Source organism: Protopterus annectens, chromosome 7.part1, assembly GCF_019279795.1.
Source record: "Protopterus annectens isolate FY-2018-M chromosome 7.part1, PAN1.0, whole genome shotgun sequence".
NCBI classification, from domain to species: domain Eukaryota; kingdom Metazoa; phylum Chordata; order Ceratodontiformes; family Protopteridae; genus Protopterus; species Protopterus annectens.
The window spans coordinates 183,871,045-183,886,992 of NC_056740.1; the positions used below are offsets into that span (position 1 = coordinate 183,871,045).

At 37.3% G+C, this 15,948-nt stretch overlaps 1 protein-coding gene across 1 annotated transcript in view; it reads right to left on the reverse strand.

The window, feature by feature from the left end:
* The window catches only part of IFT122 (intraflagellar transport 122), a 2,412,356-nt gene that overhangs the window by 357,240 nt on the left and 2,039,168 nt on the right, over positions 1-15,948 (reverse strand). Inside the window, exon 25 of the mRNA XM_044078630.1 lies at positions 9,280-9,391. Coding sequence (XP_043934565.1) covers positions 9,280-9,391 — 112 coding nt within the window. The remainder of the gene's footprint in view (positions 1-9,279; positions 9,392-15,948) is intronic.

Consider the following 15,948-nt stretch of genomic DNA (forward strand, 5'->3'; position numbering starts at 1 on the left):
CACAGTGACCCTTTCAAACCAAGACCTTACGCAAATGGCAAAGAATTACATGGACAAATAGTGTATAACTACAATATTAAAACAAATTAATGTTGTTGTGTCTTTCAGCTTTTCCCGGTTAAAACAAATTAATAAAAACAATTATCAACAAAAGAAAAAAAAATGAGGAGAATATATAGATTTTTTTAACAGAGAGGCACAGATGGACAACAAGGTAAAAACAGCAATTCTAAAATTTTTTTCAAAAGCAGTAAATAATCAAGCATTCAACAGGTAAAATATTACAGTATAAATCACTTTATATTTTTACTATGAACACTACTTAAAGTTGCAGTGTCTGAAAGAGAGGGAAGATACATGGAGTCAGTAATAAAAGCCAGGGAGGAAATATTATCCAATCTGGATGAATACAGTATAGTCAATAATACTTATCTCTCAAGGAAAGGCACTCCAAGTTACTGGACTATTTTTAGAATAGGACTATTCTCCTTCTTGCTATGAATACTTTAAGCACTGAAATGGGTGAATTTTTCCATGACACGATTAAGACTGAATGTCAAACTGTGTACGTGAAAGAAAACAAGTGGCAAGCTCAGGACTAGAAGTGACACTCTCAATAAGGTAACATTAGAACATGTATCAGCAGACAGTACATGTGTGATAGTGTGTGGGGCCTTCCAAGAGGAGGAAAAAAAAATACAAGTGGTAGTAGAGTGGAAACCTCTAACTGTAGACCAACTAAAGAAGGTCTCCAGTGCCAGATTCAGCACAGGCTCAAAAAGGACATCAGTGAACTTTTGCAGAAATACCCACAAATTACCTAGTGGACAGTAAACACAAAGACACTAACTCAAATGTGAGAAATGAGAGGGTACCTAGAACTTGTACATATACCAAGGACATACTGAAAAAACTCATTCTCTCACTGGAAAGTTATTTCAAATGCAGATATAAAATAAATGACTACTCATCCACTGATAAAACTCAACCTTGTATACTGAATTTCTGAGACAGACCTGGGGAATCGTCACAGCCAAATAATGGTCAAAACTATCATCCAGCAAGGTCATCAAATCAAAGTCAAGGTCAAAATTCTACAAGTCATCTGCCTCATGTATAGAGCTTCAACAGACCCTATTCAAACAGACCTATTATACATTCCAAAGTCCAATGTTACCATAAACACACCATCAAGGAATCTCAATCTCTTTTGTTTAATGAACAGAACATAGTTTTGTGATAGGTTTGTATCTCAGAGAATACTACTTCTATAGAACCATTTTCCACTCCACATAAAGCAAAGTACTTGTCTTACTCTATTTAAATGAAATTTGGATGAATGAATGAGTAACTGCAAATTTACCCACGGCTTAGCACCCCTTTCCCTCATGGACAGGGGAAACATCTCAGCATATATGTCTCAGCATATTCTTGTTCGGCCAATCTCTGGGATTTTGTATGCAAAATGAAAGGGCTAAAAACTACCATGGGAATGTAAGGCTAGGCTTCCTAAGATCCTCACAGATCAACAGACTAATAAGTACCTATGAACATAGGTGTCAGTAACCGTGCCATTCTTGTCGTGATTTGAATTACATTATTCAAATGCCCCCTAGTTTGAGCCATTGAGGCATAGGCACTACCTAAGAGTCATTATTGATAATTCAACTCCACAGGAAACTTCACCCCAGGAAGTGACCATTAATTTTACCTGGGCAGGATTACCCTCTCAGTTCACCTACAGCCTTGTCAGCCCACCCAGTGCCTGCAAATGGTCTGGGAAAAAAAGTGGTCAGATCCTAGGGTCCACAAAATGGTAGGCGGTAACAAAGAGGTTCTTATCATAACATAAGCCTGCAAATACTAAAAACATGGTCAGTATAACGCCAAATTCCTTTACAGCAACCAGTATAACTGAAAATTAAGATAAACAGAGTAATGATGCAAAATACTAACTAAAATTTTAAAGTTTTTATTAGCTGTTTTTGTGACATATTAGTATCTAGGGCAATAACAGCTTGAAAAAATTGAAACCCAACAGAAGAAAATAAATAAAGGCCAAACATATAACAATCAACTGACTACATGGTCCATATGTTAAAGATTTAAACATCTCTTTAAAAGAATGTTTAAATATAATATCTGAGAAGGAAAATAGAAGTAAAATTATCAAAAGTCACAAAACAGATTGCAAATAGGCTACTCAACTAATCCAATTAATACTACAAAGTGAAGCAAGGCTTTCTGATGCCAAATCTTCAACAACGGCAATTCTAAAAGATGATACAAAGTCAATCCTTAGATAAATTAAAATGTAGTGACACCTAGCCTGCAAGCTTAAGTGTTCAAAACTAATGCCAATAGTGACATACATAGTCTAGCAATACTAAAAGCATTCCATGCAACATGAAGATTAAAAAGGTACAAAGTCAAATTCTGTAAGATATGTTTGAGGAGTGCAAGAAAAACGGGATTACACAATACGCTGAAAAGATTTTTTGTGGCATTCCAGAGAAGGGAAATGTAATACAAAGCTGAAGACTGCTTGTTTGTTAAATGGCACAGTCAGAATGGGCATAACCCCTTTTCAACATCATCACATAACACATCTGGCACATCAGGTTCTGAATGATGGACAGAATTTTCTGAGAAGAAAACACTCAAAAACAGTACAGTGATGATTATTGTGGTCATTTATAAGGCAAACAACATTAGGATAGGCAGTTTGAGTTACAAAGTATAAGTAAGCAATTTTATGCAAGTGAAACAGGATATAATGATAACCAGAAATGTACAGTGTGAAATCATACAGTAATCATCAGTTAAAACAATGAACAAGTAAGAAACAAAATCAACAATCATCAATAATATAAACTAGTAACTAAAAATATAGAAAATGTTCATTACACAGGTAATAAACTATATTGCAAAAGCTTACTAGCCATATGCGAATGCAGTGTGAGTAGTGAAAGAGTGCACTGGGTCAGGCGGTAATGTAGTTGTCACAAATTCTATCAATTGCCTGACTGAAGGCATACTTAAATGTATGCTTATGTGGAATTTGCTGGATTACAAAGGAAACACTTCCACAAATTACAATGAAACTAACATAGCAGATTCACCATGTTAATTATGCAATACAGGCAGATAAGCAAACTACTTACTCAAGGTTAAAAGAGCCAAGAAATATACATTTAAATGAACATCCTGATTTAGAGTAATTTTTGGGATTATTTTCAGATGGAATATGGAGTTAGTGCAGAGGAAGTTCCTGCTCTTACAGAAGATAATGCATAGCTCTTTATGTGATAACCATCTGTAATTCTAGAATCCCTATGGTTGACACACTGGCCATAAGGAATATGCTCTGTCAAGACAAAAATTTAAGGTCAAAGAAAGACAGGATCAAAGGATGAAAAAGCCAGATGTTTGAGTAAAAAATTAAAGTCACAAAGTAGGGAAGAATTTCTAAATGAAGCATGGGTAGGGAGGAAACTAAAAGGAAAAGGTTTCGTAACTCGAATCCTAGCCAATGTGGTATACCTTAAAGACAAGTGAAAGACAAAATGGGTGCAAGATAAGTTTTAACAGAAGTGATTTGCAAACTTTCACCAGAGAGAGAGAGAAAGAGAGACAGGAGATCATTTCAAACCTCAGGGACTGAAAAGGTGAAGATTCTTGCACCCAAGAGAAATTAATACAAAGAATACATTTACCATTCCATAGGACACAATTCTGCCAGACTCTTTTATTCTCATTAAGAAAGTATAGTTGTATAAGTTCTAACTACATGCAACAGTACATACTCAAAGAATACTGTCTTACTAGTATCTGAGTAGTAGTAGTAGTAGTGCCCTGCTACCCTACTGTGGAAGTCTACTAAAGGTCAGAGTCCCTCCCACTGCCTGTCTGTTGGTGTGATGGACCAACCACCTGGCAGTACAAGGACTATTTGTATAAACACACAAAGACACGACAAGATGTTTCAGATGAGGATCTATGATGAAGGTCTTTTGAATGAAGCATCTAACTATGTAACTAATGAAAGAGATGGTAGGGCTAAACCATATTATACAACTCCCCCCCATTAATATTCAAAAATGTGCACGCTGATTGGTCAGTGTGCACGTTGTAAATCAGAGTTATAGTAATGGAAAAAGGTCGGGTCGCCCAGACTTTTTCCATTACTATAACTCTTTTTTCTCACTGTTTTGCTATGTTAAACGAGTTTAACATAGAGAGACAACTTTAAAAAAAGCAACGGAGATTCTCCATTGCTTTGTTTAAAGCTGTCTCGCTATGTTAAACCCATTTAACATAGCGAAACAGTTTGTAAAAAGCAACGGAGATCTTGCTTTCTCCGTTGCTTTTTTCAAAACTGCCTCGCTATGTTAAATGGATTTAACATACCGAGACAGCTTTAAAATAAGCAACGGAGATTCTCCTTTGCTTTTTTTAAAGCTGTCTCGCTATGTTAAACCCATTTAACATAACGAAACAGTTTGTAAAAAGCAACGGAGATCTTGCTTTCTCCATTGCTTTTTTCAAAACTGTCTTGCTATGTTAAATGGGTTTAACATACCGAGATAGCTTTAAAAAAAGCAACTGAGATTCTCCATTTCTTTTTTTAAAGCTGTCTCGCTATGTTAAACCCATTTAACATAGTGAAAACAGTTTGTAAAAAGCAACGGAGATCTTGCTTTCTCCGTTGCTTTTGCCCACAGTTCTGATGTACTGCGTAGGCATACGCATGCGCAGTACATCAGAACTGCCACAGAATACCAGACAGCTGCGGAAGGGCAGCAAGGAGGCATTATACAATGCCATTATTTAAGAAAAGTAATTATTTTTTTTCTTAAATAATGTCATTGTATTTACCCACGGTTGGCTTTGTTTGGCTACTTGGGCTTCGCCCTCGTGACCAAACCACGCCAACCATGGGTAAATCCAGCATTACCCACACCCAGGCTTGGGTTATTGCTATATTATTCATCAGAACATCCACAGACTAACCAAAGTCATAATAACACTATGTTTAGGTAACCTTGAAATATAATGTTAATACTAGTGGTGTTATTGATATTATACGGAGAAATTGGGATATACCAACCGCTATGCCAAAACTGGTTAAAATAATAGGTGCATCATCCAGTTTTATTTTTAAAAAATGCCCTAACCCGAAACAGAAAATATGCTATAAGGAAATGCATGAAAAGAAGTATCAATCCACTAGAATTAAAAAAAAAAGGTACTGTTCCATGCTATAATTGTGTTTTTGTAAACACACTGATTATTCTGTTACTTTTGAGCATCCACGTACAAAGCACATTTATGAATCTGATTGCTTTGCTATGTGTTAACACAGAAAATCTGGTTTATTTAGCTGTGTGCATGACATGCACTAGCTCCTGTACAAGTAAATGTAATAGAAAATTTAAAGAAAGAATTTCTGATAATTCAGAAATTATAAGGAAAATATTAATTCCTTGGCTAACCATATTCATGACAATTGTACAGATCATGCATTTAAATTTAGAGTAATACAAAGGATATTTTTAACATAAGAGGATGTGATGTTCTAAATGCCACTGAACTAGCTGAATACAAGTGGATTTTAAAAGCGCAGCCTGACCATGCACCTGGATTAAATGCTTCAGTTAGTTTAAAACCTGTATTGAAACAAAAGCAAATGAAACTGAAGTGAATGTTGCTATTGACTATGTATATCTGTTGTGCTTTTTAAGTTGCTTTTGAATGTACTTTTTATATTTGTTGCTGTGTCTTTAAACTTTTGATTTACTGGGAACGTGCTGTTTTTAAAAAAACTCTGTATATCAAATGTGTTTTATATGCATTGAAGAAAGGATTATTCCCAAAAGCTCTGCTATTTGTATTTGTTGAAAATATTGAGTTTTTTTATTTATGGTGTTCAGATCTAATTTTTATTGTTAATGCTGGATTTACCCACGATTGTTTTTGTTTGATCACGAAAAAAATTGCTTACCTTTCTGTAATAATGTCTTTGTATAATGGTGCTGTAGTGTTTCTCCGAGTTTTTTTCCCCACTCTTCAGCATTTTCTTATGTATTGTGCATGCATATAGGACTTATGCTTCTATGCTTGCAGAGTAAATCAGTCTTGTTCAACAGAAGTAACACAGAAAAAAAGAATCTTTGTTGCTAAATATGGGGACATTCTCCAAAAATCCAGACAGTTCAAAGGTAAGACAGTCTGTTGAGACAGCCAGAAATAAGGAAAATCAGGTACATTTCTGTTTCTTTAGCTTTGCAGAACCTATCTGATTTTTCTTGTATTTGGTCTGCCCTCCAAAGTATATATCAATAGAAAAGTCTGTCTGCTCAATGTTATGTGGCCGGACGTTCTTCTATTGATATATGCTCGATTTACAGTGACCGTGCTGTTTGGGCTGACCAATCAGCATGCACATTCTTTAATACTAATTAATACTAATAAGAAGTCACTGTATAATAAAATCTTAGCTCACTCAAATACAGCTTGGATGCACTCCTTGCATGACTAAAGAATACTCACCTAAAGCCCAATCATACTGAAAGAGAGGCAATGGCCTTTCATGTGCATTTGAGACACCCACAGCCACCTGCCTTTCCTGCACAATTATTTATAGTGGGATCAGTTTGGAAATTATTATAGGGTGCATCTTTTAGGCATGACCTTTGACAATCTGCCACTATGTCACTGTGCTTTTTATTAAGGAATTCCTCCTAGAGGACTTTGCAATAATTACTCATGATCTGCTCTCTTCACAATTTGATTACTAAAATATCTACATTTTTTCTTTTGATTATTTTTACTGGCACTTTTTTACCCCTTAGCAGGAGCCTTTAGACTCATTTATTAGTTTTAGGCAAGTTCAGCTGACCAGTATTGAGGCTATCAACCATGATGAGGTCAGGGTTTTTCTCAGTACTGAATGCTAGCTTACAATCGGTGATGGGAGTAATGCATTACTGTGATATATTACAATTTCTAGTAACTAGTAATATAATGTATTACTTTTTCAAAACAGTAATGAAGTAATAGTAATATATTACTGTTTTGTTTTTTTTAAAGAAACCAGTAACGTAAATATACGTTACTTTTGCTTCAACCAATGGTTCTCAATGTGGGTGATATCGCTCCTAAAGGTCTAGTTAGTGTGCATCAAAACATGATGTACAACTGATGACTCATCAGTTGTACAGCACAATTTAATTGTGGTGTGCATAGCAAATGTGTTCATTCTGAAGAAATTCTGCATAATAAAAGAATGAAATTGCATAATAATCAGTGTTTTTTCTTTTATATTGGGTGTTTTTCAGATAGTGGTTGTCTTTTTTTTTTTTTTTTAATTTTTAATTTTATGGTGTTCTAGTTGTTCACTATTTGATGTCACAGAAGTCCCTGAAGGTATATAACATCTTGTGGCAGGCTATTTATGAGCTTATGTGTGTGCTTGGTCTCACACCTCATGTATGCTATGTTTTATGCAATTTTGAGATTACACTTGAAAAGAGAATATGCTGCAATATTCCTGGTGCTGTTAATAAGGGTTGCCTGTTTCATTCTGAGCAGAACTTGTGGAGAAAAGTACAGCACCTTGGTTTAGCAGTTTACCTTTGAAAGGTCGAAAATCATGTTGTCGATCGGCTGGTTGGGCGAACTGAAATGCTGAATCCTGTATGTCGAACGTCACGGAAGTTCGAAACTCAGCAAATCGAACAGTAGATTTGCTGAGTTTCACACTCCAATGTCGAACACACAATGTAATGCAAACGGGCAAGCCCCCCATGCACCCCCCACCCCCCTACTTTAATATTCTAACTCTGAGATTGCACTACAGTGGGGAAAGGGTCCATTTCCTGATCCCCACAAAAGTGCAATCCGCACCCAAAATGCCAAATCTGCAATGAGCGAATGTCACTGTGCATTCGCTCATTGCACATTCGATGCATTTTTTTCATCTGTGTGACAACTGGAAAACGTCCTTTCGCACAATCTACTTTCACATATGTGCATTATGCACATATAAAGGTAAACCTGGTTTAGCACCACTGTATGGCCAATGCTGTCATTCCAGCTGTGTGTCAAACAATTGATAGCACTTGCTTTTCTTCATGAGTAAGTTCTGTAATGTGTGTGATAACTGAGTAACACAAACAAATCACTAGCTAGACAGGGGTTCTAATCTCATATCTGGCAAATGAGAAGTATTTTGATTAGTCTCCCACCCACTGCCCTACTTTATCACTCCTGCTGATGTCATTCCTTTTATCAGCACCTTTGGCCAGTTGTCAGCCCAGTAAGCTCTGCAGCATGTGTGATAACTGCATAGCACAATAGTACAAATCACTAGCTAGATAGGGGTTCTAATCTCAGGCCTGGCAAATGAGTGTGTGTGTATGATGAGGTCTTTCAGGCTTTCTGTGAATTGATAACAACATTTCCCCCAGAGCGCAAGGATCTTATTAAATATTTCAGGGAATGGCATATCGTAGGAAAGCTCAGGAAATTCATTTCTAGAGCATAAGTAACATCATGTTTTCCACCCATTTTCCCCATCTTATTTTAGATTGTAAATGACTTGAACTGTCATTGTCAAGAACCCAGAATACAGTCAAGTCTTGGTATCTCTGTGTCCATTGTTTACTGGGATGCAGAATATTTGATTTGTGTACTGTTAAGGCACTGTTAGTTTGAGAGCAGAACAGGTATGATGAATTTTATTTACGGCACTCTACTGTCATACCAATTTTCCCTGCCAGATTACTTCTGCACCACAGTCATGAGCAGTTTACAACAATTGCCAATACTAAACACTTGCACATTGTGCCGGATTTCTCACATGCAATTGCTGTCTGTGGGTGCAGTTCTCCTTTAAATTCAGAATTACACTGCAAAAAGAAAGAATGAATTTACTTTAGTGTCTCTATACTGTGGAGTAAAAAACAACATTCTATGATGTAGGTGTTGACAAATATTGCAAAAACAGATAGAAAAGTTTCATAAGATGAAAAGCATTAAGTAGATTCTCATGTTTTATTCCCCATCTCTTTCACTTGTTCTGCATTGATTAAGCAAGTGAAGCATAATTAAATGGATAAATAATCACACATAATTTTCATTACTGTGAATAAAAATGCAAGTAAAATAGATGTGCAGGAACAGATTCTAAAGGATTAAATTTGCTACTTTACACATCTTGCTCATTACAGCAAGTAAAAACATTATAAGGCTTGCAAATAAAGATCTTAAACTCACCATAGGAAGAGGAAGAGAAGACAAAAGGTTGCCTGCAATTGATGCATACATTTCCTTGGTTGTTCAGAAGGGGATTATTAGTGGAACATCTATAGCACATTGGCACAAGCTCCTAGAAGCAATCATACAAAATATTTATCAACTAAGAAGCAGGAGAGTAGGGCCAGTAAGGTCACCTGGTAAATCTATAATACAAATTCCACAACATAAACCAAATACGATACAAGTATTTCACGTAAAGTACCATTTTCAGAATACATTCTCACTATTCATTTTTTATACTTTTTATTTCCACTCCATGTTAGCACTTAGTCCTTCTCTAATCATACCAGTCCACTCAATCTTCAATGGGTGACTGTCACAGGAAGCCATCAGGAGCCTTTGTGTTTCTCCTTCACCCTAACTCTGCCCATACCCATTACAGCCTGAGAGTTGTGTACTACAATACTGGTAATCTAGAATGTGTGTGTGTTCCCATATATGTACAGATTCAAGCTAAAACATATTGCTGTTTTGTGTGCACAGGACTGAGCAGAGTCCAGCATATTGGGTCACTTTTGGACCCATAAGATGTGTGAGCCAAACTTGAATGCTCACTCCCACCCTTCTGGCAGGCTACTATAGTCTCCAGACTATTAATCAGACTAGATTATTAGTACTGTGGCTGTACGAGCCATTCTATTTTACCTGGTATCAGTAAATTTGGAAGAGGGTGGAATGAAGAAGCAAAGGTTTAGTTGCAACTACCAAACTATGAGGATTTTTTATCAAGCCTCAGGCTTGAGTGCTACAGCAGAGGAACAGATGACTGATTTACGAAAATAACCTTAGCAATAATTTAACAACAGAATAAACACTGTGTTGAGGACAGTTCACTGGATTACAAGATAACACTACATTTCTATTCAAAGATGGTAAGGCATCACAGGTAAGAAAGTGATGCATGCATGATATGACTGTGTTGAGGCAGCTGTAGAAAATAAATACTAAAATGCACACGATTTAACTCTATACTACAGCAGAGTCATGTTGGAAATTATGTTACTTTATCAAATATAACACAGGAACATGATAATTTTTCTTTTCTGACTTCCCACCTTTTGATGCTGATACCCCGATATCCACCTAGACCTAGCTCAGCACTTTTGTTCCCCACTCCCTAAGTGAGGGTATGTGGCATGGCTAAATACTGACATAACCCAAGACACAAGTGAGCCCTACATTCCAGAAAGAGAACACCTCAATGACCTCATTCTTTAAGACCGCCATACCACCTTCAAAAGAGGTAAGAATAAGGAGGCAGACGTCATACAGATGTGGTTAGAGGGTGGGGATTTTTTGGATGCAGAGGGAAAGAGAAGCCCTAAGTAGAATGCAGCAAGCTTGACACTATGAGTATCACCATGAACGATGGTAGCTCACTCATGTTCTCCAACCCCTGCTATTGAGAAATCCAAAAGCCAGCTGCAGTCAGAAAAATTCACTCTGGCCTCTAAATGGATTTACCCAAATGCAAGCAGAATTTCTAGTCCTTTCTACCAGGATGGGTGAGCTGATATACCTGCTAATTCCCACCGCCCCTCCCCGACTCCTCAAGCACCTAAGCTGCTAATGAAACTTGGATAAGCTACGTCACTGTCATATATTGCAAATTTTCTAACTGGCAATTTTACATGATTAGAAAAATGTGTCATAAGGGACATCAGTAAAAAACAATAAATGAATTAATTAATAAATAAAAAGCCTCAATCATCTGTGCATTTCAAAAGATGAAACAGATTTACAAAAACATACCGATGCATAACATCTGAATATCTCTTACAGTTGTAAAGATTAAGAAAATATGTTTTCCACGACAGTGACATAATATCTATAAAGACTGAGTAAGATGGCATTTCATGTAGATGAAAGCAGTAACCTTGAGCACCAGGGCAAATGGGTAAAACAACGACAAAATCTCGAGAAATAAAAATAAAGAGAAAATTACTAAGATGAATACTCCTACGGATGCAGGTGTTATCTGTAGAAGACAGAAAAAGAAAAGGGCATTTATACATTTCCATATAACAATTAAGATTGCTTTTTCTGAAGGCCAAGCCTTGGTTCTGAACTGACTGCTAGTGTCTGAATAAACTGCCTGCAGTCTCCATCTGTGTTCCGTTTATATGATGCAAAAAAATAATATGACAGCAGTCTTTTACAAATAAATTCCATGCAATCTTTATTAGCTTTAGTATATATGGTACTGCAGTTTTTGTGATATTAAGTAACAAGCAATCTATAATCCAACGTAATCACTGATATGAGACTCCCACCAAGGGTTGTTATTATTTTTATAATGTAGAGAGGTAGCTTAAAAATGCCTGGTCTTCAATGTCCTATTTGGATTATTCTTTCAGGAAAACCTGGCTAGGCTGAGAAAGGCCCCGTAGGCCATTAGCCTAATAACGATCTATGAATCTATAACCTGTATATAAAAGAGTAATATTTTTGTTTGAATTTCTTCTTGGAAAGAACAGCAGCCAGAAAATGACATTAAGAGATATTAGCTAGAAAAAATAAATAAATATATAAAATAAAACAAAACACACACACACACACACTAGTTCCACTAACTCTAAAAAAATCTGACGCATACTTAATTTGCAAACTACATGGATGTCCTGCCCGTACGGCAGCTGCACGGCTCAAAAAACAAAATGCAAAAATAAAACAAAGCCAGCAGATCAGGGCAAGCTGTATAATTTTATTAGCTTGTCTTAAAGCATAATAAACAGACCGGTTTTGGCTCAATAAATTTTCAGTCTTCTTCAGTGTTTAAAATAAAATGTGAACAGTAGTCCCTAATATAATGAACATACAAAACTGATGTTGAAACATGATTGGTTCCTTACAAATGTTCATTCATGCCAGGTGCAAATAATGCCCCTAGCTTAATTATCCATTTCTTTTCTTTTGAATCCAAAAGGCTATGCCATCCGGTTTTATTAGCCCTGTTGCCCATGATTTTGTTAATAACTGTAAATCTGAATGTAGCATTAGGATGTTTAATGGTATGTTTGTATAGGGCATGACTGGGCTTTTTATTTCATATCCCACTAAAGTGTACTGAAATACGGATCCTAAGGAGTCTGGACGTCTGACCAACATAAAAGGCATGACAACTACAGGTGACCAAATAAATCAGCCAATCTGTCCCACAATTCACAAAGAACTGAATCTGAAAGACATTGCCTGTACTACTGCTGGAAAACTCCTTAGTTTTGTTCATAGCTTTACAGCGGGTACAGTGGCCACAAGGTACACAACCTGAAAATAAGTCCCCAACCATAGTCCGTTGTCCAGAAGCCCCTGTGGGCACAGATTTATATGCTCAACTTATAGCTCCTTTTTCTTCTTTCATCTAAAAACTTATTAACCATTATAATGCCTCCCCATAATCCATCCCACTGATAGCTAACTTGCATTCAGTAATCATTTTCTAAAATCTTTCCATCATCTTAACCCTTTTACTTCACACATTTTTTAAAGGGACTATCATCAAATTGTTGACCATTTCTGATTACCTTTGCTCCCTGCATACAAGTGTCTGTTACCTGCAAAAAGCAGCTCACATTCCCATGAAATTTTCAGAGAACAATAATCACATCACCATCAATATAACTTCCTTAGACTGTATTCCTAGCTTATAGCTAGCTGTATCTTAAATTTTAATGAAAAAAAAAATTTCATTTGATGCCATAACGCTTAGGAAAAATAAAAAAACATCACTTGGTGACAAAACAGTTCAAAATTTAGTGTTACAGTTTCATGGTTCTTGGTCCTCAGTTCATTTCTCAGCTAGGGTGCCCTCTGTGTATGGACTACATCTTCCCTGACTCCATGTAGGGTTCACCTGATGCTCCATTTTCCTCCCACATCTCAAAGGCATGCCATAGGTGAATTGGTGATCTTTCAAATTACCTAGTGGTGTGCATGCCATGTGTGACTGAATTGTATGTACATCCTACACTAGAGTGGCACTCTGCCTAGGATTAGTTTCTCTTTCTTGTGTCCTACAAGTGCCAGGATATACTTCAGCTTCCACACACTCCTGAACTGGAGTAAGCAAGTAACTGCAGCACAAATGAAAAGAATATAATTTTTCAAAGAAGTACATACTTTGTTTTAGGACTGAAATGGGAACAATGCTTTATATTTAAACATGTGATGGCTTTTATATTTGTTACATTAAAGAATTTGATAACTACAGTTTCGTAAAAACTGGAAGTTTACTATATGCACCTGCAACAGACTACCAGTCACCAACATCTGAGTATGACCCTGCCTACAAATAAGACACCTAGATGGTCAGCTTTATGTAGTGTAATTCATGGAACATGTGAATGGTTTTCTAAAATTAAAACATGCATATTTTACTATACATATCAAATAGCAGAAAATAACAATCTTCCTGTGAAATAAGGATTATTTTGGTTTTGATTTCATAAGGACATACTAGTGATACAATTTAAATATATGTCAGTCTGAATGACTGTAAGATGTCCGTGTTTGCTATGAATTGATAGTTAAAAAGCTTACAGAGCAGCCAGATGGCCACATAAGCCTTCTGATGATACTCAGTAATGTAAGACCATGCCTTTGAAAATACATTTTTTACCAAAAGTTTTAGAAAAATATGTCAGAACTATAATCAAAGGAATTCAATTAGTTATTGATTTGCTAATTTCAGATTTAAAGACGCATACATATTTTATCATCACATAATGTTAGTCACATCATACGAGTCTACATTTTTGGAGAAGGAGAGCAAACATAAAGCCAGTAACAAGAAACTTTCTTAATCTAAAGAAATGTACAGGACTGTTATTTGTGAAAGATCACAATGCTTTGCCAGAGATGGCCTGCACATGTCGCCCTTGGGATTCCGGATACTGGCTAAGGCTCTTGCCACCCCTATAGTGCCTTTTTTAGGCAAGGTTCAAATGACAAATTCACCACCTTAACAGGTACAAACAAGCAAAATCTGAGGGTAATGCTACTTAATGCTAGAAGTCTAAACCTCAAAATGCATTCACTTGAGGCACTCCTTAAAATGGAGAACATTGACATCTGTGCAGTGACAGAGACCTGGTTCAAGGCTGCAGAGAGCACCCCTGCATTATCAGGCTATAATTCATGCCACACCTTTCAGCCACCTAACCTGGACCAAAACACTAAAAGTGGAGGCATGTCCATATTCATTAAGGATATCCACACCTCCAGACTAGTGGTCAGCATAATGCATCCGAGATTATCCTAGTGCAACTAACTCTGGGCAAGACCAAAATCCAAATTGTAACTTGCTACAGATCCCCCACCATACCCCAGGATTCCCACTCCACATTTCTTGATACACTGGAAAATATTAGAGTACAACCTAACACCCTAATAATGGGCGATTTCAACTACCCCACCATTAACTGGGAAAAATACTCATGGACCAACTCTTTTGCTCAACGTTTTCTGGAATTCATAAATTCCAATGCCTTGGATCAACTTATCCACACCCTCACCAGGGGTAGCAATATCCTAAACCTGGTCATTACCAACATGGGCGACTGGTGTTCCACACCCGAGGTCAACTCCTCATTGGTCAGATCCGACCACAAGCTAATCACCCTAGACATCCACATCCCACCCCCACTCCCCATTAGGGAAACCACCGTAAACATTTTCTCCAAAGCCAACTTCATGCTTCTTAAGATAGAAGTGGCAAACTTCACGACACCGATGCAGATGTACAATAGAGGTACGACTGCTGAATCCTACACAAATGCACTTTATAAGCACTTACACAAGTGCATGGATCGTGCTATCCCTAACAGAACCAAGATGCTACCCTGCAAAAAGGAAGCCAATCTGGTGGTCCCCATGCCATAAACAACCTCTACAACAGAAGAAAAAAACTGTTGAAAAAAGGGGTAAAATTCCATGATTGGACGAACTCCCTGGTCAGCTTCAGTAAGAAGCTCAGATCCCTCATAAAATCCTCCAAAGCTAGTTATGAAAACAAAATCGCCACTGATTATAAAGACAACCACAAAGCATTCTATAGCTATGCAAGAATCTCAATGGCAACACTCAGATCTGCTCTGAGTTACAGCACAATGGCACTAAATATACAGAACCAACTGATATGTCAACATCCTGGCAGATAGGTTCAGTGCTAACTTTACCCCCCTCTCACACCCTAAAGAGCCCATCTCTATACCGGAAGAATGCAAAGTTCCTGTAATCACGGCTGCACAGGTAAAAACCACATTCTCCAAAGTCAAGAACACAGTATCCATGGGACCTGACAACATCCCAGGCTGCGTTCTACACGGACCTCAGAATGAACTGGCACCCCCCCCCCCCCAGCACCATGTTCAATCATAGCCTCACCTCAGGCTTTGTGCCCACCGAATGGCACACAGTGATGGTTATCCCACTCCACAAAGTGGGAGCCACCACGGACCCCGGGAACTACAGCCCCATTAGCCTAACAAGCCTGGTCTGCAAGGCCATCAAATGTACCATCATAGATCGTATACACAAAGACACTGGTAATCTCCAAACTCTGGATCCCACCCAGTTCAGGTTTGTAAAAGGCAGATCATGTCTCCTAAACCTGATAGACTTCTTTGA